This window comes from Panthera pardus, unplaced genomic scaffold, assembly GCF_024362965.1.
Source record: "Panthera pardus isolate Hobbes unplaced genomic scaffold, ASM2436296v1 HiC_scaffold_21, whole genome shotgun sequence".
Lineage (NCBI taxonomy): Eukaryota > Metazoa > Chordata > Mammalia > Carnivora > Felidae > Panthera > Panthera pardus.
In genome coordinates this window covers 6,656,796-6,682,385 of record NW_026526777.1, presented here as the reverse complement: position 1 = coordinate 6,682,385, position 25,590 = coordinate 6,656,796, and the positions used below count along the sequence as shown (strand labels likewise).

The following is a 25,590-nucleotide window of genomic DNA, read 5'->3' as shown; positions in this document are numbered from 1 at the left end:
TTCCCCAACTTTGGGATACATCGGAATCACCTGGAGGGTGTGTCAGAATAGAAGTTTCTAGGCCCCACCCACGAATGCATAATGGAGTGATTCTGAGAATGTGTGTTTCTAACAAGTTTCCAGGTGACACTGATGTACCCGGTTAGGGGACCACACTTGGAAAAATCACCGTTACAGGTCTGCTCATTAACCCTACAACTTGGACAGCACCTGGCAACTGGATGCGGCTAAGTAACCCCTCCTCCCCACAATCACCAACTCCCATTAATAATCCATATCTGAATCACAATACACGTTTGATTTTAAGGCAACTAAATCCAATAGAATCAGAGCCAAATTATTTGAGAGCTTACTATGAGCGAAACATGGTTCTGATGAGTAAAAACCTCACTGGTTTTTCATAAGACATGGTAGAACTATTAAGGTATGTCTTCTTGTTGGAACAGAAACTTCTGACCTTAACATCCCCTCTCTCAAGATAACAGGGTTTGTTGTTGAGAAGTTCTGCCGTACCAAACTCCAGTCCATAACAATGACCCTTGTTCACCTCCCACTGACCTTGCTTCCTTGCATTTTAGTACTAAATCATCCTTGCGTTACCTAAGGGGGTTACTTGTATCCCCTGAACCAGAACGCAAGCCGTGTAAGGAGAGGGCTCTGTGCTTTTATCCCAGGGAGTGCTGGGCATGTGACAGGCACTCAGCCTTCATTGGCTGACTCACTCCATCACTTCCCAGCATGCCTTTCCCAAACTGGGGCTCTCCGGAGGGCTCTCTGAACTGCAAAAGCATCAGTCTCGTCTAGTAGGAAACCACACTTCCAGGTCAACTGAATGGCTTGTGTTTTAGTCACTCTCTTGGATCATGTGTTTGTCCTCGCCTCGTCTTACCTAGATAACTGAGATCTGACTGTGCCGTGATGAATCACCAAGAGGAAACACTGCAGATAGCAAGCTGCGGTTAGCAATGAACCCACGTTGTTACCAATAACAATTCAAACTGGGGAAAAGAAGGGCTAGATTGAACATAAAATTACTTTTGTTCATCTTTCTGTAGATATCCCTAGTAATTCCTTTTTAGGTACCAAAACTGCATCAATTTCAAGAAGCAAGAGGGAAATTGAGGAACAAAAATCAAATATTCAAATAACACGGCCTATTTGGCTTATATGTTCATTTGTGACTATCAGTAAAGTTGTTAACATACGTGCAAGGGTGATCTCGATGACACTCAAAGTGATTATTAACTCTCATGTAAATTCTGCCACACTGTTGCCAAATGAGTCTAGTTCATGTTTTCATAACCATTTTACCCAATTCTGTATTTTCTGAATTAGAACAATTATTTACCAAGGACTTGGGAAGGTGTATAACGCAGCCACCTCGTAACGTCACGGCTCAGTGGCTCCCAGACCCTTTGCTCTCACTGCACCCAGTGTCCCTCAGCCGCCGCTCCTCTCCAGGAACGCCACTGCCCCCATCCTGCCCATCGTCCCCTTCCTGAAATTAGCCACAGGAGCCTAAAGATGGGGAGAGAGGAAACCGCAGATGAAGGTCCAGGAAAAAGGAAACGAAGCGTGCTATTCAGGAGCTAACGCTGAGCGGTTCTGTCCTCACAATCCACTCGGAGCTCGCTCTGACGGAGAACTCAAACCTCACAAATCTGAGAAACGGAATGGGTAACGATAGCAAAACTGGGCTGTTACTGAAAGCAAAGAGAAAATACGCTGGACACACTATCTAGACCTTAGCGCAAAAAATAAATTGAGATAGATATAAATATTACATACTTTATAGGGCACCTGGGCTGGCTCAGTCGGTTAGGCGTCCGACTTCGGCTCGGGTCACGATCTCACAGTTTGTGAGTTCGAGCCCCGCGTCGGGCTCTGTGCTGACAGCTCGGAGCCCGGAGCCTGCTTCAGATTCTTGTCTCCCTCTGTCTCTGCCCCTCCCTACTCACTGTCTCTTTTTCAAAAATAAATAAACATTAAAAAAATATGTATTACATACTTTCTTTAAAAAAGCAATTCTTAAAATTTCTCCTTTTAGAGAAAAGCCTCACCTATAATATTCCATCTTGTGACCACTTGTCAGTAAAAGATAAAATTTAGTAATTTCTTCTCTAGACCTAATTTTTAGAATTTTTCATTTATCCAAATGTTAAATTTTATGCTTTGGTCAAGACTTAAATGCTCTATAAAATGCATTTACAGAGCTCAATATTTTCATGCAAACTCCATCTTAGACCTAGAGAACACTTCCTTTTTTTTTTAATGTTTATTTTTGAGAAACAGAGTGAGAGAGAGAGCGAGGTGGGGGGAAGGGGCAGAGAGAGAGGGAGACAGAGAATCAGAAGCAGGCTCCACGCTGCCGGCACAGAGCCCAACGCGGGGCTCAAACCCATGAACTGTGAGATGGTGACCTGAGCCAAAGTCAGACACTTAACCGACTGAGCCACCCAGGCGCCCCGAGAACCCTTCCTAATGGCCACTGAACTATGCCCCATATCTTAAGGACCCACCACTGTTTGCTCATCCTCTAGATGGAAAGAAAAAAAAAAAAAAAACCTGCATGCTAGTGATTAACTCGTCTGGGGAAACACCAGAACCGTGTTCCTCTGAATTCCTGAGAGCTACCAAATATGCGGGTAAAAGAGAACAAACTAATGACGTGAAACAAGGTTTCCCTGCCTTCACAGTACTGACATCGTGGGCCAGATCACCCTTGGGTGCAGGAGGCCGCCCTGTAGGCTGCGAGTCTGGCGGCATCCCTGGTCCCTCTCGCTCACTCCTCGCCGGTGTCACCCTCCCGCCCTCCCAGTGGTGACACTGCCGAGGGTCTTCCCAAGCAGCAAATCGTCTCCGGTTCAGAGTCGTTGTTATAAAGTGACAGGAGGATGAAGTACAAAGACAAACGTTCATCTAAAAACTGCTGCTGCGGGGATACCTGGGCGGCTCAGTCGTAAGTGTCGGACTCTTGATTTTCCACTCGGGTCACGATCTCATGGGCTCATTGAGTCTGAGCCCCGTGTCAGGCTCTATGCTGACACACCGGAGCCTGCTTGGGATCCTCTCTCTCCCCTTCTCTCTGCCCCTCCCTTGCTCGCTTGCTCTCAAAATCAATAAACTCAAAAATAAATAAATAAATAAATAAATAAATAAATAAATAAATAAAACCCACGAGGCTGCAATTTCCTGGAATTGCCAATTTGGTTTTCTGCATTATGGCCAAGTTTCTCCCAAGTTTCATGTTTTTCTAGCAGAATAATTTCCTCAAGGTACAAATGCCACTCCAGAGACAGGAAGAAAAGTTTATTTGACTGTCCAATTATTTTCTTAAAAAAATTTAATTTCTGATAAAATAAAACACACTTTTAGTACCGTAGAAAGCTTCTGACACATACGAGGCCATATTATTACTATGTACAACGTCAAAAACAAATGTTTCCAGCTCCAAGTACAGTGATGTTGAACACCCTGACTATGCCCCAGCTGTAGGAAATTTCCTGGTTGGCCAACGTCTTCCTTGGCTCGGAAAACAAAGTCTACAATTGAAAAATAGAAGTAAGACCTTCAGTGAGTTGAGAATCGTAAAAATGCTGTCTGGAGTTCAGTCATCTGGATCCCGGGGAACACGCGGGAGTTGTAAGAGTTCAACAAGCGAAAGGAAACCCCGTGGATATTCACGGGCGAGTATTCCAGGAGAGGCCCTGAGGTTCACAGTTGCTCTCTCGAAAGTAAAAGCTATTCTTACTGTGGTGGAACTCAGTCTCCAGTTCACAGGCCGTTCTTCACCAGCTCATGGACTCCGTTCTCATCAATGATTAAAGGCGCGTGGAATTCTTTATCTGCCACGTAACTTTCTATTCCCTGAAAGAAGGGTTGGAATGAAACACAGAAAACCGGCAGGCGCTAGTCATACGATGCAGGACGCCGTGACTATACCAAAGATTTAAAGCATGGATGCCAAAAAGCGGGGTTGAGATGCAGAATTTAAAAGTCGGTAAAAATCTACCTAGTATACTTTTTAAACTGAGCTTACTGACCGATTTACAGAAGCATAAAACAAATAACAATGAAAGGAAAATTCCTCTGATTATAATTCTTGAAATAAGTAAGGTGTTAATCATTCTTCCTATCATCATCAACCAACAGAGTCAACTTTCTCAGCAATGTGGCTGTCTCTGATGCTGGAGCTAAGCAATCTGACAAGGGTCTCCAGGAAAAATATCACATATTAGAAGAGTAGGAACCCCTAAATCCCCCAGTCCTGAAAGTGAGAGTACCAAGTATACGAACAAAACCACCCTTTGGGAGAAAAAAGTGCACTGCATTTTAAAAAGCCAGATAGCCCCCAAATCCAGAGAACAATCTGACAGTGGCCAGAGGGGAGGGGGCTGGGGGGAGGGGAGCAAAATGGGTGAAGGGGAGTGGCAGGTGGAGGCTTCCAGCTATGGAAGAAGTGGGTCATGGGATGAAAGGTCCAGCAGAGGGAGCACAGCCAAGGGCACGGCGGTAGTGCCCTATGGTGACAGACGGCAGCTACACCTGTGAGCACAGCAGAAGGTACAGACCTGCTGACTCACAAGCTGTGCACCTGAAAACAGTGCCACACTGGGTGGCAGCTATATTTCAATTAAAAAACAAAAGAGCTGATAAGTTATCTTAAAAAAAAGCCATCTGTTTTCAAAGACCACCGCATTTCAATGTGTAAATGAAACAGACTAACTATTAAACATTCTGTGTGTGGCAACTAACCCCATTGTGGGACAGACGCAAAGCCATAACACGAATTCTCAAAGAGAAGAATTTGGAACAAATGCAACCTCTTTTCTCATTCCCAGGATGAGCAGGGCAGAACACTTAAACATAAAATAGTATCAGAATCAGGGACGCCTGGGCGGCTCAGCTGGTTAAGCATCCGACTTCAAGTCAGGTCATGATCTCGCGGTTCTTGAGTTTGAGCCCCCCTTCAGATCCTCTGTCCCCCTCTCTCTCTGCACCTCCCCGACTCGCGCACATGCTCTCGTTCTCAACAATAAACATTTTTAGTTAAAAATAAATAAATAAAAACAGTATCAGAATCCTACTTTTCAAAGAATAAGAAGAAAAGGAAAATCAGACTTACTTCTCCAGCATAGGAGATAAGAGGAGAGATTTCACACTGAATTGGTACATCATTGGCATCCTTCAAGCTAAGAAAAAAAAGCAGACATGTTGAAGGTTTTGCTTCTCATGTTACTGCTAGAGTGAAAGTACAGACCACCCCTTCCCTCTGAGAAGCTTGCAGATAACCGAACTCTCCCAGTTAAGCAAACAGAACAGCCGCTATCCTGATGGCCACCAGATTCCCTGAGGATTAAGGTAACGTGAACTTGTCATGGTCCAGAAGACGCTATGGGGGGCGAAGGCCAGTAATTACCAGCAGATCTTCAAAGCACTTCACCTGTATCGTTACACGTATCCCTCTAATGCACGTCTCATCTTTTACCATGGTTAAGTCTGAATGTCATAAAGAAGGGACTATTTATGGACTCTATGCTATAGAATATATACTACGGTCCAGGCCCGCTAAGTACTCTGAACCCTTCATATTTCACCTTAATCCTGACCACGACCTTGAGAGTGAAGTACTCTCAAGTAAGTACTAATATGGACAAACATTCTAAAGCTGTACTGTCCAACAGACATTGGCCACCTGCCACATGCAGTTCCTTAAATTTAAATTTTTGAAATTAACTAAAATTCTAAAATTCAGTTCCTTGGTCACAAAACCCACATTTCAAGTGCTCAGTAGCTGTGAATGGCTAATGACTGCCCAATCAGATGGCACAGACATAGAACATTTCCTTCACTACAGAAAGTTCTACTGGACAGCGCTGTTCTAAAGGTCAGTTTATTTCCCGGTTTACATTTTCCGTGCAATCCAAACCACCTGGATTAGCTGAGCTGATTCATCTGATGTTTCAAAGTGCCTCTCTGCTACTTTCACCAAAGTCTCTTTTCCAAGAGCTAAGGCAGAATGCAACCCAAACAAAGACAAGGCCAAAGTCACCATCTGCTTCCCCTAGGTCACATTCTAACATATATAGCTACTCGATCCTGAGTTTCTAAGTTTCTAAAGCTTTTAATGTAAAAGTCAATAAGCAGTGTTTTTAATATGCTTAAAGGCATGAGACCTCTCTCTAGGTTTTTCCACCGGTAGGACTGAGAGCACACAAAAACTAGTCTTTCACAACCTCAAACGGCAGCTTTCCTTTGTTTTACCAAATATGTATCCGAAGCTTTGGCGGAGTCAAAATCACAGGGCGATGCCCAAGCTTCCTTTTCTACACAGAACCATGTGGGGGCACCTGGGTGGCTCAGTCAGTTGAGCAGACATCCACCTTCAGCTCAGGTCATGATCTCACAGTCCGTGACTTTGGGCCCCACCTTGGGCTCACTGCTGTCAGCCTGTCGGCACAGAGCCTGCTTGGAATCCTCTGTCCCCCCACCCCCTGCCCCTTCCCTACTTGTGACCTCTCAAAAACAAATAAATATTAAAAATAAAGAAACAGAACCATGTAGCTTGAGTTCAAGGTGTTCTAGATCCTTCTCCAGCTTGCCCTGCTGCTTTTCACTCAAACCAGCCAGCTGCACACACTTTGGATTATTCCAAGTCATTCTCAACCATGTCAAATAAAAATCTGGACTATCCAAATTATACCCATCCTCCAAGATTCAGCACAAGCCCCAACCTTCCCTTGACCACTGCATCTCGTAGTGATTGCTCTCATTTATTTATACCAAAATATATATATATGTATATGAGAGACATCTGCTAAGTCACTGCCTCCTAAATAATAATAATTACTTATGTCATACATTTAACACATTAACACACACTGCCTGATGATGTTACTTAACTCTTATGCATCTTGACCTCCCAGTAGGCTTAAGAAAGGACTCTTTTCTCTTGTGAAAACTACTGCAGGAATGAAGGTCTGTGAGCAGGGCCTACAAAGGTTTGCTGGCTGAACGAATAAATGAAGTACGGAGGTAGACGGCTGACAGACTAATTTGGAGAAAAGACGAATTTAAAAAATGGGGCACACATCTATCCAGATCTGTGTCAGATTCTATCAAAAGAGCTCAAGAAATCTGGTCCCGACCCTCTGGGGCAGCTCGGAGTCATATTAAACCATATGGGAAAAACAAGGACCCGTCTCACCGATGAGAGGCACACAACAGCCCCGTCCCACCAGCACCCGTGAGGAATTTGACGTCTGCCACGATCAGAAGGTGGTTTTGGACCCGAGGAACACATAGCTGACCTAAATGTAACTTCTCTTCACGTACCACAAAGAAAAGAAAGCCACTTTGAATAAAGCTGGATGCCCAGAAGGAGGAAAGACAGAAGCTCCCATCACCAAATGCAAAATCGCAGGAGATCGGCAACTTAAACCAGTGACAGTACTGTTCCCCAAGTCTTTGGCCGAGAGTACTTTTGGTAACTAACTGCTCCATAGGGATTAAGATGAAAACTAGAACTAATGCCACCTGGTCAAAACTCAGCACCTTGTTTCCATTCTTTCAGAGTATCTCCCAGCTGTTTCCTTTATACAAAATACCTCCTTGTCACCTCTCACTTACAAGTAATCTTTTTCTACTCACTTGAGGACACCCTTTAGAGAGAAGAATTTCAGCAGGAACAATTTTATTTCTAAGTCCGCGATCTCATTGGGGGCTCAACTTTGATTTCAGTTTAATTATTCTACAAATGGCTAAAAGGACATCATTGGGGAGACACGTACTATATAAGAGAACCCAAACAACAACTAGTGTTTAAAACATTTTGTATCTCAACGGAGGTAGCTGGCTGCTGATTTCAGCTCTGTCATTAAGAAACTATTTCACTTTTTGAGGTTAAAAGCTGTGGCTCAGGGTGCCTGGGTGGCTCACTCGGTTAAGCCTCTAACTTTGGGACAGGTCATGATCTCTCAGGTCATGAACTCAGCTCATGAGTTCAAGCCCCACGTCGGGCTCTCCACTCTCCGCACAGAGCCTGCTTCAACGCCTCTGTCTCCCTCACTCTGCCCCTCTTGTGTGTGCGTGCTCTTTCTCGCTCCCTCAAAAAATATACATTAAAAAAAAAAAAAAAGGCTGTGGCTCAGTGAGAAAGATATTTTGGGTCAAAAATCTATTTCTTAAATTATAAAAGCGCCTTGCTCCTGCAGCGCCTGGGTGGTTCAGCTGGTTAAGCGAGCGACTTCGGCTCAGGTCACGATCTCACAGTTTGTGAGTTCGAGCCCCACATCAGGCTCTGCGCTGACAGCTCAGAGCCTGGAGCCTGCTTTGGATTCCGTGTCTCCCTCTCTCTCTGCCCCTCCCCTGCTTGTCTGTCTCAAAAATAAATAAACGTTTAAAACAAATAAAATAAAATAAATGAATAAAATAAAAGCACCTTGCTTCCGTATTTTAAAAATGATGGATGGGGCAGAAAATAACACAGTGTTCTGCATCTTGGTTCCCAAAGGCATGAAGGGCAACAGTCACCTTTGGTTCCTATAAGAAACTAGCCAGAGCTGTGATCCCACTTCCTCGTCTACGGGCAAGGAGACACCGACACCGACAGGGACCCATCTCCATAGGGAAAAGGTGAGTGACACAGGCAGAAAAAAAAAAGGAAAAACAATCACAAGGACGAAAAAGATATCACATCCCTGTGGCTACTTCTTTTCTAAAAAAATTTTTTTAATGTTTGTTTATTTTTGAGACAGAGAGAAACAGAGCATGAACGGGGGAGGGTCAGAGAGAGGAAGACACAGAATCTGAGCAGACTCCGAGCTATCAGCACAGAGCCCAATGCGGGGCTCGAACTCACGGACTGTGAGATCATGACCTGAGCCGAAGCCGGACGCTCAACCGACTGAGCCACCCAGGCATCCCCCCCATCCGTGGCTACTTCTGAGAGAACTCTCATCTCCAGATCCTCCGCCCTGTACGTTTCCCAAAGTATCTTCGACGCTTAAAACTTCTAACGAAATAACTTTTCAGACGTAGCAAGAACACCAGACTGCCTCTTTAGCTATAAGGATAATGGCTTTTGCAAACGCCATCAATACCCCGATGAGAGAGGATATGTGTTACTTCTAGCTGCAAATTATCTGCCATTCAGACAAAAAGCTTCTTTCTTTGGGCGCAGGATAAGAACTGACTAAAATTAACACACAAAATTAATACACGGAAGGGAGCTGTTAGTATGAGAAAACACTAAAAGAACAGTTTTCTCTATGTTAAGAGCCATCAGACACATCGGAGGCCGCTAGCTTTATACTGAGAGCACATCTCCAATTCAGTGAGACACCTCTTCAGAATGCTCTTCTTATCTAGCTGATGCTGGGGTCTCCACTCGCTCTCCCGGCCTGGAACTTGCCCAAGGCCTTACCCATCACTAGTGGATCTGTCACTACAGACTCAAACGTCCACGTCAGATTCTCTAGTAGAGCATGCTCCCCACTGCCAGCATGCACGGAGACTCTGAGTTAGTGTCATCCCGACAGATCCCGGCCACCAAGTAAGCGCAGGACACCCCCACCAAAGCTTCAACCGTCCACCCGCCCCGGACCACCAAAGGGCAGAGCACTAAAGCTACAAACGCCAGTTAGTATGGAGGGAAGCACAGCCCCGTCACCATGCACTGCGGGCAGGCTGGGATATTTACTTGAGATTGACATCAGTTGTGATGGTCTCTGACTTCCCATTTGTAGCACTGCTATGTAGGAATAAATAAGCATTAATGGGAATGGAAAACAAACCAAACAATAACAATGAAGTGGAAATGCAAAATATACTTGACTGAAAGGCATGTCGATGTATGGTAAATTATAAACTTGGCAAAAGAAATTGGAAGGGGTAAAAAAAAAAACTCAACAGCCAGCGACGAAGCATGAAGGACAACTGACGGGCCACAGAGCAAACCTGTTGACGAGACAGAGCCTGAACGTGGCTCCAGGCTGCGACGCAGCCCAGCCCCGGCCCTGCTGGTAAAAGCACGCTCACGGACCAGTCAGCTGGCGGATGTTCTAATGTTCCCCAAGGCATTCTAGCGCTTTTGAGCATGCAGCCGGCCATTTTATCCGTTACGAACATAAATTACACGGCAGCCTGTTTTGTACGTAAGTGCACAAATATCAAATGAGTTTGAAGGGGGTAATTCTAGGTGCCAGTGAGGGTTTGATCATAAAATTCAAGAGTTAGCTTAAAAGTGCTTTCTCTTACACTTAAATAGCTAAAAGTGCCTTCTTTTTTCTAACTTTTAAATCCCAAAACATTTCTCAAGTTTGAGTATCAGTGAATGCCAGTGCCACCCCCTTCCTTTCCCGGCACCTCCCCCAGTGACCGTGAAGGAGTCGCGGTCGGAGGGGCAGCGGGCCGACATCTCATAGGTCGCATGTGGGTGGCGGGTCTCTGGCGGGAAGTGGCAGGTGGGGAGTCTCACAGATGGCACAAGTAGTGAGGCCACGGGCACGTGAGTGGCAACAACCAGTGCTCTCACTCTGCGGTGCAGTGTGCCCCCGGCGGGCTTTACCCATATGGCATGCCAACAGGATTCCCTCCTGACCGCCCTTCAGCAAGAGTCATACACGGACGTGGTGAACGCGTATCCAAAACGAGAGATTCAGAAGTGATTCCTCTTTAAAGGGAAGAAAAGCTATCACTCTCTTTGTAACGGGCAAAAGCCACCATACGCTGGGAACTGCCCACGTCAATACTATGCTTTTTGAAAAAACATCTAGGAACAGTCAGAGGGAGAGGAGAAAGGCCCGAGGAGACAAAGTCCAGGAAGCGTCCACACACACGAGATCAGACACTGACTTACCGAGGAATGGCTGGGAGGCGAGAGCCGTTTTCGTCTATGAAGTGGCCCCCCGCGTTGAGGACCCAGCAGTGATGAAGGGACAGCAGGGCGTGTCGCGCGGTGGTAGGATTGTCCTTCCCGTTCTGACTGTCTGCGTTCTTCAGCGGGGAAAACTCATCTTCACGTAGTACTTCATACACCACAAACTTCCTGGAGTGGAGCCATACAGGAACCACTTTATCACAAAGTTTAAAACTGTAAACACAGCTGTGATCCGTCTACACAGCTAAGCCCTGGTCCTCAACAGCTGGTCTTAACCTGATTCCAGACGAACACTGAAAGATATCCTGCTCGTCCCTAGACTAAAGCTGGAATTCTTTTCTCCAATGCAAAAATGAGAAATTATTTTCACCCCAAACTACAAAACACTTCATCTTAAGTCAGAAAGGTCAGAAATCTTAATGCAAAACCCATGAGTATCTGTTCTGGGGGTGGGAAAGGGGGGAGGCGAAAAAAGATGCCTTAGAAGCCCACAGGGGAAGATGAATCTTATACAGCTAATTCGTCTTCTGCATTTGTACACTGGCCAAATTCGGAGCCACATACCTCAGCCTCGAATGTGATCTCTGATGGAGAGCTATAGAATCTAAAGTCATGTTCTCCGAAACACGTACTTAGAGGTCAGTAAGACAGCCTACGCACAAACTGGGCCAATTCCCTAGCTCAACCTTTCAGTCTCTTAGCCAAAGTAAGTGACAATTTTAACAAAATTTAACAATTTTGCAGGAGAGTCAGACAATAGACTAACGGGTGTAAAGAAAACATACAGGTTGGGGCGCCTGGGTGGCCCAGTTGGCTGAGCGTCCGGCTTCAGCTCAGGTCACGATCTCACGGTTCGCGAGTTCGAGCCCCTGCGTGGGGCTCTGTGCTGACGGCTCGGAGCCTGCAGTCTGTTTCAGATTCTGTGTCTCCCTCTCTCTCTGACCCTCCCCCGCTCGTGCTCTGTCTCTCTCTCTCTCAAAAATAAATAAACATTAAAATTAAAGAAAAAAAAAAGAAAGAAAGAAAACATACAGGCAACTCAAATCATACTCCCAGGTTGGCGCTTTGAGAGAATGATAATGAGTCTCGACAGGACACTCACAGCCACAACGCCACCCCTCACATACATGCTCCCGAGTGTTTGCAGAAAACAGCGTCCTGGCCTAACGGAGTGAAAAGCAACATTTCAAGACCTGTAGCTAATCTTACTGGTGCTGCTGAAAACATACTTTGCAAACTGGAAGATGTCAAAGACGAATTTTTCCATCTTTATTCCATTTGGTTTGTCTGGCTTAATTAACTGCCCCTGGGAATCCACGTAGGGAATCTTCTTTTGAGCCACATGGTGCTGCAACTGAGGTTCATAAATACTGAGTAGGGGAAAAAAAAAAAAAAAAAAAAAGACGTAATCACTTTCCGAAGTTAAAATGCCAGAAAATCCTATAATCACACTCAGGCACAAATGCACCCACAACCTTGCTAAGACTGTCAAAGTGAAGCGCATCTGGGAAGTTTCGGTTCATGTTTAAATATGAAGTGAACAGATTTCCCTATCCACCTCCTTAGTTTTAAAAGAATCCAGTAACGATCTCCACGTTAAAGAGCACACACCACAGCTCACACCAATGTCTCTCCCAGTTTCCATGTCTTCCAAAAAAGGTTCTGTTCTTTGCCCCAACTTTCCCAACCGAGAGCCCCTGAAGTGTGGAATGGGAAGATGAGGATTGACAGTTGTTATGGACAAATCAACTAACACAGCTACAAAGCGCAGAGTGGGATGGGAGATATTGTGGAACTGGAGTCAATACCCTACAGTAAAGCTCAGGAACTTTTTGAGAAGTAAACCATCATCATGAATGTCTAAAAGCTATCACGTGAAGCAGACAGTGAGAAGGTCCTTCCCTTAACAGACCGATGGATTAAAGAAGCTTCTGATGTTATGCTTTTATCCCACCACGCTGATTTCCACCCAGGTCTCCGGTTCCTTTCCCTACTGGTTCCTGAATGCTAGTCTGGGAGCCAGCTAAAATTGGGCGGGCAGCCTTTCAACACTAGATGACCTGCGTCCACCAGCAGGAATTCTGAGGCCCTAGACGCAGGGCAGACAGGCTCCTAGAGATGTGCACCCTATCATGTGAAAACAACAACAATGTGAGATAAATTTCCACTTGATGAGGGTGATCTTCAGGGGAGAAGATGAATTCCACAGAATAAGGACTTGGGTGTCTTCCTCCTTCTCAAGTGACTTAGTTCCTGAGTAATGACAGAAGAATCTATCTTGCTCATACTTGACAACATCTCTCAGAAACGGGACAGTGAAGAAGTGGTTGGCAATGTTCCCCGCATTGAACAGCAGTCGCCCGTCCGAGCTTCGTTTCTGAGCTGTTGCCAGGGAGATCTCACTATATTCCACCACCTGGTAGACTCCGTCCACTCGGCAAACCACTCCCACGGGCTCCGTAGGGTTCGTTTTCTCCACCACCTGCCCCAAGAAAGACAGCAGCAGGAAAAGAAATACGATCAAATGAGATATTGGAGATTTGCCATTTTCAAAAGCCACACCTACAGTCTTGCTTACATTGTCTTTAAGGCATTAAGTCAAAAGGAATCTCTAACTGCAGTCCACCACCTACCCATCTTTATATTCTTTGACAGACTACTGTCCAACTGGAAATGAAGTAAATTATCTCCTTCCTGTTTATCACCTAACTAAACCATGGAAGAGAAATGCCGTCACACACGCAGAGCCCAGAGGAAATCACATTTGACTGGGAATAATTAAATGAGGAGTCTACTTCCCCGCAAATACCTTATTTTAATTAATTTACCCTTAACGACACTCAATGGTTGAGAATAAATGAAATGAAATTTCTCTGGGATTCATTAATACAAACGTAAGGCATTTGGTCTCTCATTTCGTATTGCCTGAATCATTATTTCATTTGAAAATGGTGCTTCTTTTGTTTTCATTCATGAATACGGCATGTTCCTTGTTTTTCCAGGAGTTGGCGAGGAGGTAGGGGGCGTCAAGGCAGGCAGGTCACTGGGATCTGGCTCCAACTTCAATCAGAAAAGCCTGCCCAATACTTATCTGTTTTGCATGTTAGACTTTGTCTGAAGTTGATTCTATGCTTTAAAGAAAGTTTGAAAACCAGTGACTTGATCATCTATCAATGGCTCTAGGCTGGGGGGAGCTGAGAGAAAGGTGTATACCTAAATCACAGGGAAATGTAGAATATGTAATTTAAGAAGAAAAAAAAACCCTCACAAGTGATTCTGATACCCCACCACCCTAATCCAACACATCACTGACCTAAATGAAATGTTCAGAAGAAAATTACGTTAAGCACTGTGTGAGATACGCTAAAATAAAATCAAGATTCAGATGAGATGAATACCCGACAGAAGATTCAAACAACGGGAACGTTTTAAAGATACTGCTGTCTGCCCTGTTCAACTAGCAATCCAGCATGCTTTGGAGCAGTTTGAAAAATCTGTCCCCAAACTAAAAAGTCTATCCTAAGCATACATGAAATCCACATCAATAAAGTTAAAACTTTTCCTCCGCAATTGATTTCTTAAAATAAACCCGGCCAGCGGCAGTCTCCTCCAGACAACCAAAGCCACCATTGAGGACTTCGTTTACACAGCAATTACAGCGACAGGCACAGAGTCTAGCTCGGTGAGGCAGGGCTACCGGGCACGGAAGTCCGCTGTGTGGTTTCACTGTTTGCCACCCTGAAAGGAGCACACTGTTCAATTTTCTACCAAGGAAGTGGATTACACTGGGGGGAAACATACAACAAAATGATTTCCATCAATCACAGGCCTATGTGCAATTCTAATCTATCAACCCCTCACCCTCACCACCTCCACAGCTGGGGGTCTCACTAGACACGGAATTTGGAATAGAGTCCTCTCGCTCCCATTTAAACCTACACACACACACACACACACACACACACACACACACACTAGATTTTCCAGTCACCTCTGTGTGCCCCTACTCCGACCAGCCATAGAGAACAAACCTGAGCACATTCACACTTTACGGTTCCCAAGAGTTAATCTGTCAGCGAAAGATGTACTTCTATGACAACTCTTGACCCTCCAAATATTACAAAAGTCTAGATTACAGAAGAATGCATTTGCAAACTGCGTAAACGGAAGGTCAGTTTCCATTACACAGAAAGTTAGACAGCACAAAATTAAGAAGTTTGCTTGACTTTCTCCAAGGGAAATCCTGAAAAGCTGAGTTTGAAGTACCACTCCAAGCTCCAAGTTCAAGCTCAAAGCTCAAGCAACTGCTCTACAGAGTGACGACCTCCAGTTAACAATGGTTCCTGCCCGGTTAGCGCTGGGCTTCTGCAAACCACCGCTCTAAGTCTTTTCTCAAGGCTCTCACTCCATGAAAAATACTGAATTCCTGAATTCACAAAGACGGGAGCCTTTTAAAGAAGTAATGAAAAGAATTCCACTACCACACTATGAATAACTCCCTAATTCAGATGTTCGTAAAAATATATCTCGATATCTTGGTTTTCAATTAAAACAAAAAGGGTGGGAGGGCAGATTACATAAAGGCTTTCTGCCATCTCTAAAAGTTTTTAACATACACCCAGTCTTACCGCAATTTGACAACGGAGTAGTCCATCTGACTACGTGGTCACTCACTGAGTGACTTCTGCATTATGTTCCAGACACAGAACTAAGCGGGAGGACTCAGAGTCCTGGAGAACCCACAGGTGGTGAAGAGGGACAGGTTACACCTGTATCTCTGTGTGACCAGTATACTCACAAATAGTAGTACATCTAATTTCAAGGTTTTTAAGCTGTCGGCAAAAACGTAATCACTCCTAAGAGTTTGGTTTTATAATGTGATAGCATACTACAACTAGGAGTTGGGGAATGTGAATTCTAATCCTGTTTCTGTGAATGGGGATGAATGACCTTGAGCCTGGAGCTCACTTAGAACTGGGCCTCAGAGTGCTCGTTTCTGAGATCAAAGGGGCTGATGAGATGATCTCTGAGGTTCTTTCCAGGTTCGCCACTCGGATCGTATAGAATTTAAATTGACCTGAAGCCCAGAGCAGCAAAATTAAAGTTTCTGTTTTAGAAGGAAGAGTGACACCAAGCGGAGCAAAGTCAGAAATACAGTCTAGTTTGTTTTTTTTTTTTTTTTTTAAGGCTCAGCTACTTCAAATGCCCTGTTTCTATTATAATTTAATAACCATTTACAATACAGTGCAGATACTCATACAGTATTAAAACAGAGAGAGGTCTTAAATAACAGAACCAACTTTCTATTTTCAGAGTCTAGAAGAGTCTTACTGGGGTCTACCAGTTTAATTTCTCTAAACCCGCACTGGTAAATTTAAAACTTCAGCTTTTATGGCTTTGCATTAGATTTACAGATTAATTTTAAGAGAAATGACATCTTTATAATAGAAAATATCTCAAACCAAGGCTACGATATGCTTTTTATGGCATGCTTTTTAAATCCAAATATTTCAAATTTATATCTAGTCTAATCTGTTTGTGTCAGAAGCCTGTTTTATATAGCTTTTGCTTTTGGCAGAAAGGTCTTCCCTTCATGTCAGTATTTTTTTCTTCTAACATTTTTATGGGTTTTTTTTTATACTTAACTTTGTAATCCATTTGAAACTGATTTTGGTATGAGCTTTGAGGATGAGATTTTACTTTATTTTCAGCCAGTTATCTCATTCATTTCCCCCACCGATCTGAAATGCCATGTGTTTACATACAGCATTCTTACGTGTACATGGATTGATTTCTGACTGCTCTACTCTGTTCCATCAACCTGTCATTCTACTCTGGTTTCAGGACTCCCTTTTTTTTATGTACAACCCATTTTAATACCTGGTAGACTGTCTCCAACCCTCCTCCCTCCTTCTCACCTTCTCTCAGCATTTTCCTGGCCATATTTACATGTTTTTTCTAAAGTTTACGATCATTTTGTTAAGTGTCCCCCAAATAGTCTCACTGGGACTTTGACCAAAATTGTGTTATACTTTAATTTGGTGAGAACTGATACTTTTACAGATTTCCAGAAAACAAGTATTGGTATTAATATTTTTAAATCTTTCGCAGTGTTTTCATGTTCTCTATTTTTTCCTAGAAACACGACACGTTTTGTTCACTGCCATATAAGCATGCCTCCTATATCATCATCTGTGCAACTAAAACAATGTTGAAAAGAAAATGGCAAGACCAGTCTTGTCACATGGCGATACAGACCTCCCCGCTTTTTCCCACCCACCCCGTCTATCTTAATATTAGTGTGTTCTGTTGATGGCTGTCAAGCAGTTAACAATCTCCTTCATTGCCCTTCTCTATAAACTTTGTTTATTTCTGAGAGAGAGAGAGAGAGAGAAGGTGCAAGTAGGGGAGGGGCAGAGAGAGAAGGAGACAAAGAATCAGAAGCAGGCTCCAGGCTCTGAGCTGGCAGCACAGAGCCCGACACGGGGCTCAAACCCACGAAGCGTAAGATCATGACCTGAGCCGAAGTTGGACACTTAACCGACTGAGCCACCCAGGCGCCCCAAACACAGCTTGATATTAACGAATCCATCCCGGGCCTAGTGATGATCATTCACTTTCCCAGTACTTAACAAATCATCCACACACAAGCACAGAACATTATTTCTAGAATCAAAAGCTGCCAATTTAAGAGAAAAAGCAGGTGGGGGATAATTTAGTTACTGGAGAGAGAGAAAATATTCCAATCACCCTAATAATTCTAGTCTGAGTCCTGGAATATACATCCTGACAGAGCAAATCCACCTGGAGCCTCGCTACGGTTGGGAAAGGTGTTACCTTTGCACCACAATCTGCTCCTTTCTGGATGCAGAAGCCAATGAACCGGGGGTCTGCCACTTTCACCAGGATGTTGTCAACACAGTAGACGTGAATGCTCCAAATGCCTCTCTGTTCCATGTCCTCCACGATATTCTGGGCTGCAAGTGCCCGATAAAGACCACCATTCCCATCTGGGAAATAAAAGAGCCCATTAGTAGCACACCAAAACCCATTCAGAAGGTACCGCCAAACTGTTACCTGGGCTAATGCTGTCAAACTGGGGTGAAGAGCTCTGAAAAGCAGTTTTACATCACAGTGTCAAGAAAAGTATCCGTAAGGAAGAATGGGGGTGTCAAAATATTACACTACATGACTGTGAAAGTAATTTAGCAGAACCGAGAGGGTAACGTTAATGCAGGGCCAGGCAACCCAAAGACCATACGTCTCTTTTTAACTCAGCCCTTTTAACCATTTAGCCCATAATACATTGGGAAATATAAAATTATTTATCAGGTAATGATTATTTCATAACATTTCAAGCGTTGCTAATATTTGTACGATTCAAGTTAGCTCTGTGTTTACAGCGCCATCACTGACAATTTCCCCCATCTCAAAAATAAAAATACATGAGCATATTATACCAAATAACTCATTAGGAAACCAGGTTAATATGAAGGTCAGATTTAAAATAAATATAGGTAAAAGCCTCTTCTTTCACATCTATTTTTAGTGCTGCTTTAATGTACTTCTTCCATCAACACTCGCAGCCTCAGCTTGAAAAACTGGACAACTGCGGGGCACCCGGGTGGTTCAGTCAGTTAAGCGTCCAACTTCGGCTCAGGTCATGATCTCGTGGTTTGTGGGTTCGAGCCCCGCGTCAGGCTCTGTGCTGACCGCTCAGAGCCTGGAGCCTGCTCTGGATTCTATGTTTCCCTCTCTCTCTGCCCCTCCCCTGCTCTTTCTCTCTCTCTCAAAAATAAATAAACATTAAAAAAAAATTTTTTTAATTGGACAACTTTTTTAATTGGACAACTTTTAATTGGACTTAAAAATAAAGTGTTCCATAATTAAGAAGGAAAGAAAGCATTAAGATGACACAAAAGCCTATAGCTGGAGACTACCACCGTTAACACTATTATTTGTCCCCTTTCAGCCTTTCCTCCAAGCAAAGATTCACATAGATATGAATCTGTCCACACGGTTATTTTTCTAGTGGGGATCACAGTCAGGGTCGCTGCATGTGTCTACACTGGCAGCGTGCCGACGGGTCTAGGATCCTCTAGCAGGCTGCAGCGGGCACACGCCACCTGCAGGCGCTCAGAGCGGTGGCCCAGCCATACTGGGCGCGCAGCGTCACGCTTCCCATCGAAAGTTAACCTGAAACTACTTCTCTGTGTCATTTAGGCCTCCACAGTTGTTTTAGGACAGTTTGAGAACCATTACTATCGACAAACTACATTTTAACCTCTTATTTATGAAACAGTAAACGGTTCCCAATCTTTCACTACGAGAAGTAATGTAGCCACGAACACTGCTGATGTAAAACACTGGGTAAAGACACCGAGTACCCCACACGCTGCCCAAGTTGCTCTCGCGGGCAGACATTCACACTGTGAAAGTGTACCATGTCACCCGCTGGTATTTTCAGTTTTTTTAAATCATTACCAAATGGGGATACAATTTTAAATATGAATTAAACATTGATTTTTTAAATCCAAATCACTGGGGTGCCTGGGTGGCTCAGTCGGTTAAGCATCCGACTTCAGCTCAGGTCATGATTTCATGGCCCATGGGTTCGAGCCCCACATCAGGCTCTGTGCTGACAGCATGGAGCCCGGAGCCTGCTTCGGATTCTGTGTCTCCCTCTCTCTCTGCCCTCCCCCACTCAGGCTCACATGTGCGCACACTCTCTCTCTCTCAAAAATGAATACACATTTTAAAAAGTTTTTTAAAAAAAGGAAGAAAACCAAATGGAAGGACTTATGTTACTACCATTTCCAGTCACCCTTAAGTAAGCATGCTTACAAACCTGGAGCCATAGAAACCTTGTTCTTGTCTTCCAAAATAATCTTCCCATCAAAACTCATAGCAGGGAGCATTCCCTGCTGAAAAAAGATTACATTCTCTTTTTTTAAACCAAAGTACTTGTGCTTTGTGAAGAATTCCTTTGTAGATTCCATTGTTCTGCCACTGGTCATTATATACCTTGCAAGAGAAAAGTAGACCTTCTAAGCCATAGGGTCATGTGAATCAGGGCACAATTCAATCTTGTCTATTTTCTAAGCTAAAAAAAAAAAAAAAATCACTGAGCACACTGTCTCTTTGTTCTGACCTCCTTCATCCTCTTCCTCGATAAGGGAGCATTAGCGGCTACCCATGGGGAATTTCTTCCAGTAATTTCATCAACCTTTACATGTAAAATACGTCTATGTGACAATATTACACGTACCTCCTGCAACAGAGAACCTGTAACTGGCTTAAAAAAAACATTTTAGAACTCTGTGAAAGGTGTATTCTAAATTTAAAACTCCTATTGTAAATAAATAGGGAGAAAAGGGTAAATGTAATACAGTGTAATGATCTCTCATGGTTCTTTTTACTAAAGTTTTGAAATGTAATCTGGGCTCTGCTCACCCTCCATTTAAAATCATAAAAGTGTAAATATACTCTCTGTTTTCACAAAAATCCAACCCCCGCTAGTATGGCAAAGGAGGAAAAAACCCTATCTAAAACCACAGTTAGTGACTATAGTAGCTCCTGCCCTTACTAGAATGTAAACCACATACATATAAGGAGGGATTTTTGTCCGTTTTGGTTGCTGATCTATCCCCAGTACCTAGAAGGAGGTATGCAGTATCTGTTGAATGAATAAAGAAAATGGTATAATTTCCCACCATACTAGATATCTGTCTACTTAACAAATTATCCTGGGTATTTTGAACTCTGACTACAAAGAGGTGGCTAAATCACTCTGCAGCAGAAAAGCACAGAGATCCTGAGCTGTGAGGAAGAAGAGGGAAGAAAATCCAACATGATGGCGGGAACCAGGGCCTTAAACAGAATACCGGCCACTCAGAACACAGACGTCCCGCAAAACCCCCCGAAGGAATCAAGATGAAATAAACAGTTTATGGCCAATACTCATGTTGAGAAGAGCTAGCAAAGCTGGGAAATTTACCAACAGCCTATTTTTAAAGGCATCACAGAGCTACAGAAGCAACATGGATGGGAACTAAAATTCCAGACAGTGAGAATCTTTCCAAGAGGGGTAAGGATACGCAGCTGCTGCCTTTTCCTGGGGGTATTTGCCGACTTGGGATACAGGCTAGTGGTAGGAACTCCAGCGTGGACCAGGCGGAAGGAGAGAGAAACCAACAGAGCTTTGGTTGGGTCACATGGGGCTAAAATAACAAGATCAGGGACTTGAGGGATCTCAAACACACAGCTGGTTTCCCCCTCAAAATGTATTTCCAAAGCTGCTCTGGGAAAGAGATTTAAGAGCCAAATCAAAAACTTTTACAAAGCAGAGCAGAATTTCCCATAGTCTCTTGGTGCTCAGGACACCGACACTGGCCAGGGTGAGCCCTAGAGCACAGCTTACCAGCAGGCCCTGGGGATCCAGCGTGGCCCCCAGCAGAGAAATCAGTGGGGCTTTCAGCTGGTGTGTGTGGGAAGGGTGGGCTGTGGGGAGAGCGAGATAGCCTGGTACTTAAGGATAGGGGTTTCTAGACTGTGAGAACTCCTGGAGTGCCCAGAGCAGCGACTAAAAATAGACTCGTATCTCATCATCATGAAATTTCAGATGCCATAGATAAGAAGAGACCTTAGATGCTGGCCAGGGGGTGTGTGCGGGGAGAGACTGGGAAACAGAATGGCAATGGACCTGTCAACAACAATGATGGAAACAACAGAACAAGACCTTCAAATTTCAGAGGGAAACTGATTTTCAATTAGAAATTTATACATAGCGGGGCACCTGGGTGGCTCAGTCATTTAAGCATCTGACTGTGGGTCAGGTCATGATTTTACAGTTCGTGGGTTCGAGCCCCGTGTCGGGCTCTGTGCTGCCAGCTCAGAGCCTGGAGCCTGCTTCCGATTCTGTGTCTCCCTCTCTCTCTGCCCCTCCCTTGCTCGTGCTCGCTCTCTCTCGCTCTCTCTCACACACACAAAATACATTAAAAAAATTTCTTTAAAGAAATTTATAGTCAAACTACCAATCAGTATCAAGTTTCTTTTTCTACACTGAGAAAACCCAATGAGTCCCCAGAGGTACTCAGGTAGGGATGTAAAAGTCGGAGGCGAATATATGCTGTGCATTAAGGCTACAGTGATCATCTATCTAGTTATACTACAGATTACTTTTAGACAGTAAATTACAGCTCCTGGGAAAACCATTAGTAACAGGAAACATGTCTGCTTATGAATAAAGTCTACATGTATTTTGAATATCATAGACCGATATATGTTCACACACTCTCCCTTAATGAGGCATATCTTACCATGGAATGATACATTTGCTGCCATGGTATTTTTCAGCTAACTGTTGAAGCTTCAGGATACGCTCCGCCTGAATCTGAAAAAGCGTCTTGTGAGACGGCAAACCAACATCATACATTCCCTTGGGATATGCAACACCAAGTCTCGTCCCCTGCCCGCCAGCTAGAAGGAGAACTGCCACTTTGTTCTGAGAAATCTGGAAAAGTCCTAGAAAAGAAAACACTTGTATCACAAAACCTCCATAATTCAGCATTTAGGATTACTCATATAAAAAGTAGCAGCAAAGAATCACCCTATTTGCCTAAGGCAAAAAGAACAAGAAATAATCATCAATAACTATAGCTATCTTATTAATGAAAACATTTTTACTATTAAAAAATTGTATAACTCGGGGGGCACCTGGGTGGCTCAGGTCATCATCTCACAGTTCATGAGTTCGAGCTCCGCGTCGGGCTCTGTGCTGACAGCTCAGAGCCTGGAGCCTGCTTCGGATTCCGTGTCTCCCTCTTCTCTGCCCCTCCCCCACTCACACTCTGTCTCTCTCAAAAATAAATATACATCCAAAAAAAATTTTTTTTTTAATTATAGAACTCACCAGACACCAAATAATGAATAATATGCTTTAATGAGTTAAAAATTTTTTTTCCAGTAACATCACAAGGCAAAGCCCAACAGAAGGTCTTACAAGTACCTGACCGCTTATTAGATGTGGCAAGTCAAGAAAAAGGATAAAAGAAGATACTCAGGCTTCAGGATAAATGATGATGGTACTAAATTACCTCCAGCCCTATAAATCGATCAGTAATAAACAATTAATTCATCAATGAGCATGCAAACTTACCAGACACGCCAACCTCCAGTAAATGTACAGAAAAGAAACCCGCAGGAAAGCAAGGCAGTATGGTGGTCAAGAAGGCAGGACACCTGGGTTTGCAACCTAACTCAACTGAAAAAGCTTAGAGGATCTGGCTGCAAAAAGGCAGCAGGAGACTCTGGGGGGTGATGGAAATGTTCTATATCTTGACTGGGGTGGAGGTTACATGAGTGTATAAACACGGCAAAAGCTCCTACAACTAGTGCATTTGATTGTATGTAATCATTCATTAACAGAATGGATTAAGATGCACCCGTGTTGGGGGATTTTTAAGGGCCATCTACACCAGCTCACAAGAATGTGAAACTCAGAGTCTTTCTGTTGATGATTTAGTTCTGTTGCCTGCAAGCCTGTCGGTCTTCATCAGCTGAATACTCAGCAGTAGGTAAGAACCAAACATAACGCCTGGATAAAAATATTATTCTCTGAATTAAAGTAATTCAAGATGGATTTAAGATCCAAATGCAAACACGTAAAACTGTAAATGTTACTAACCACAGAGGCTCTCGGTTTGAATTTAAAACAAAAAAACCAAAAACAAAATCTTGCCCTCTGTGGTTTCTAAGAGGCATCTCATTATGCGAAGCCCGGACCAGGTCAGCATCACAAGGCAAAGGAGCTTATGGGGAGAGGCAACACAGAAGCTGGGTCTCTGGGAAGCGAGAAAAGCCGGAAAATGCCAGATGAGATAAAGCAACGGTTGATGGGTTTCGTTCTTGTTTTCTGAATCTCACACTTGCCTTAAAATCCTCAAACCTGTGCACGAAGCTCGTCACTACCCAGAACTGCACACCGGCCCAGAGAAAGCAGTGGTAGCCAGCATCCATTATTATTATTTTTATATCCCTAGTGACACAGGTTTGTCTGATTCACCAACTTTGCCTTTACGCTTTTGATGTATTAATGAGGCCTTCCGAAAGCTAATATGCTAGTATATCAAGAACGTCAAGAAATATTCTAAACAAATCCATTGTAAAATCCAAACTTTCCCCAGTCCTAATTCTACAACCTATCTTCAGTAGGAAATACGTATAACCCAAGGATAGGATACAGCAACTATCCAGCTATCAAAAAACTTGAAAGGACATTGGATATCCCCATAATTTTCACTTCTGATGTGAAGCTAACCTCAGCTACCTGAGACCTAATTTTCTCTCTTGCTTCCTTGCCCAGAGGCAGAACTGTCTTTTTTTTTTTTTTTTTTTTTAATGTTTACTTTTGAGAGAGAGGGAGACAGAGCACAAACAGGGGAGGGGCAGAGAGAGAGGGAGACACAGAATCTGAAGCAGGCTCCAAGCTGTCAGCACAGAGCCAGATGCGGGGCTCCAACTCACGAACCTGGAGATCGTGACCTGAACCAAAGTCGGAGGGGCCGACTAAGCCACCCAGGCGCCCCCAGAACTGTCTTTTTATACTCTCCATGGCATTTCATTGTACCCTATCAGAGTCTGTTAATAAGATCTGGAGTAACATGAGACCCTAACTAGTAACCGTAATCGAAGAGGTAGGTCTTATTTCCCCCACGTCAGAGATAACAGGCTCAGAAAAATTAAAGGTCTTGCCCAAGGTCACAACACTAGAAAAGCTGAATAAGGCTTGGAACCTCACCCCAGGCCTATTCACCACGCACTACACTGCCCCCAGCCTCTCTCTTCACACCCAAACACCGAACAGATAAATACATTACAGCGCCGTAATTTTTAGGGTGTAAACTTCCCTTCCTATCTCTTTCTCGCCCTTTCTTCTCTTTTCCACTGAATTCATGAGAAGTGCTACTTTTTTTTTTTTTTAATCTCTCTTACCTACCACCCCACAAGGAAAAGCCGCAGGGTCGAGCCCACATTCTCCAAAATTTGCCAAACACTGACCTCTCTAACAGCATCCCACATCTGTGTCCCCCTGAAGCAAGCACCACAGCCCCCAATGTAACAAAGACTGAGATGAAGTGAAGCATTCCGAAGGGAGCAGGGACAACACAAGGCAGGTTTGAAAACGGTTTTACATTTGGTTATTCCCTGAGCTATCAAAGAAACCACGGTTTCTAGGGAAGAAATTTAATTCTGCTGTCACTGACCCAAAAAGCATTATTTTAACGAAATACAGGGCCATAATCCCTTACACCTAATTCCGTGGGTCAGATTTGCTGACTCTTGACTTCAGCTCAGATCATGATCCCACGTTTCAAGGGTTTGAGCCCCGCATCAGGCTCTGCACTGGAGCCTGCTTGGGATTCTCTTTCTCTCCCTCTCTCTCTGACACATGTGTGCATGCTCTCTCTCTCTCTCAAAAAAATAAACTTTATTAATAAAAAAAAAAAAAAAAAAAAAGATCTGCTTCAGAAGGCAGAACTCTTCAAACTGTAGAAAATGAAATATAGTACATACACAACATTCTATGTTACCTCCAGCAAATCTGAGACTGGACCCTGTAATCCCATTAAGTGGGATAAATAAAGTTCATCAATAGTTTTGTGTCTGTTCGGGGCGCCTGGGTGGCTCAGTCAGTCAAGCGTCCGACTTTG

The 25,590-nt window shown here is 43.8% G+C and overlaps 1 protein-coding gene across 5 annotated transcripts in view; it reads right to left on the bottom strand.

Annotated features, from left to right (window-relative positions):
* Nucleotides 1-620: 620 nt before the first annotated feature.
* Nucleotides 621-25,590, bottom strand: part of UAP1 (UDP-N-acetylglucosamine pyrophosphorylase 1) — a 40,652-nt gene continuing 15,682 nt past the window's right edge. Inside the window, exons 3-12 of one of the 5 annotated variants that reach the window (XM_019465750.2) lie at nucleotides 22,198-22,402; nucleotides 19,728-19,903; nucleotides 17,717-17,889; nucleotides 13,168-13,361; nucleotides 12,109-12,249; nucleotides 10,859-11,047; nucleotides 9,701-9,751; nucleotides 5,126-5,192; nucleotides 3,752-3,867; nucleotides 621-1,661 (exon numbers count right to left, since the gene is read on the bottom strand). In XM_019465750.2, coding sequence (XP_019321295.1) covers nucleotides 3,775-3,867; nucleotides 5,126-5,192; nucleotides 9,701-9,751; nucleotides 10,859-11,047; nucleotides 12,109-12,249; nucleotides 13,168-13,361; nucleotides 17,717-17,889; nucleotides 19,728-19,903; nucleotides 22,198-22,402 — 1,289 coding nt within the window. In that variant the 3' untranslated portion in view covers nucleotides 621-1,661; nucleotides 3,752-3,774. Of the gene's footprint in view, nucleotides 1,662-3,288; nucleotides 3,868-5,125; nucleotides 5,193-9,700; nucleotides 9,752-10,858; nucleotides 11,048-12,108; nucleotides 12,250-13,167; nucleotides 13,362-17,716; nucleotides 17,890-19,727; nucleotides 19,904-22,197; nucleotides 22,403-25,590 lie in introns of those variants that run through there. The other 4 variants (XM_019465749.2, XM_053908939.1, XM_019465751.2 and 1 more) reach the window with 4 other exon arrangements.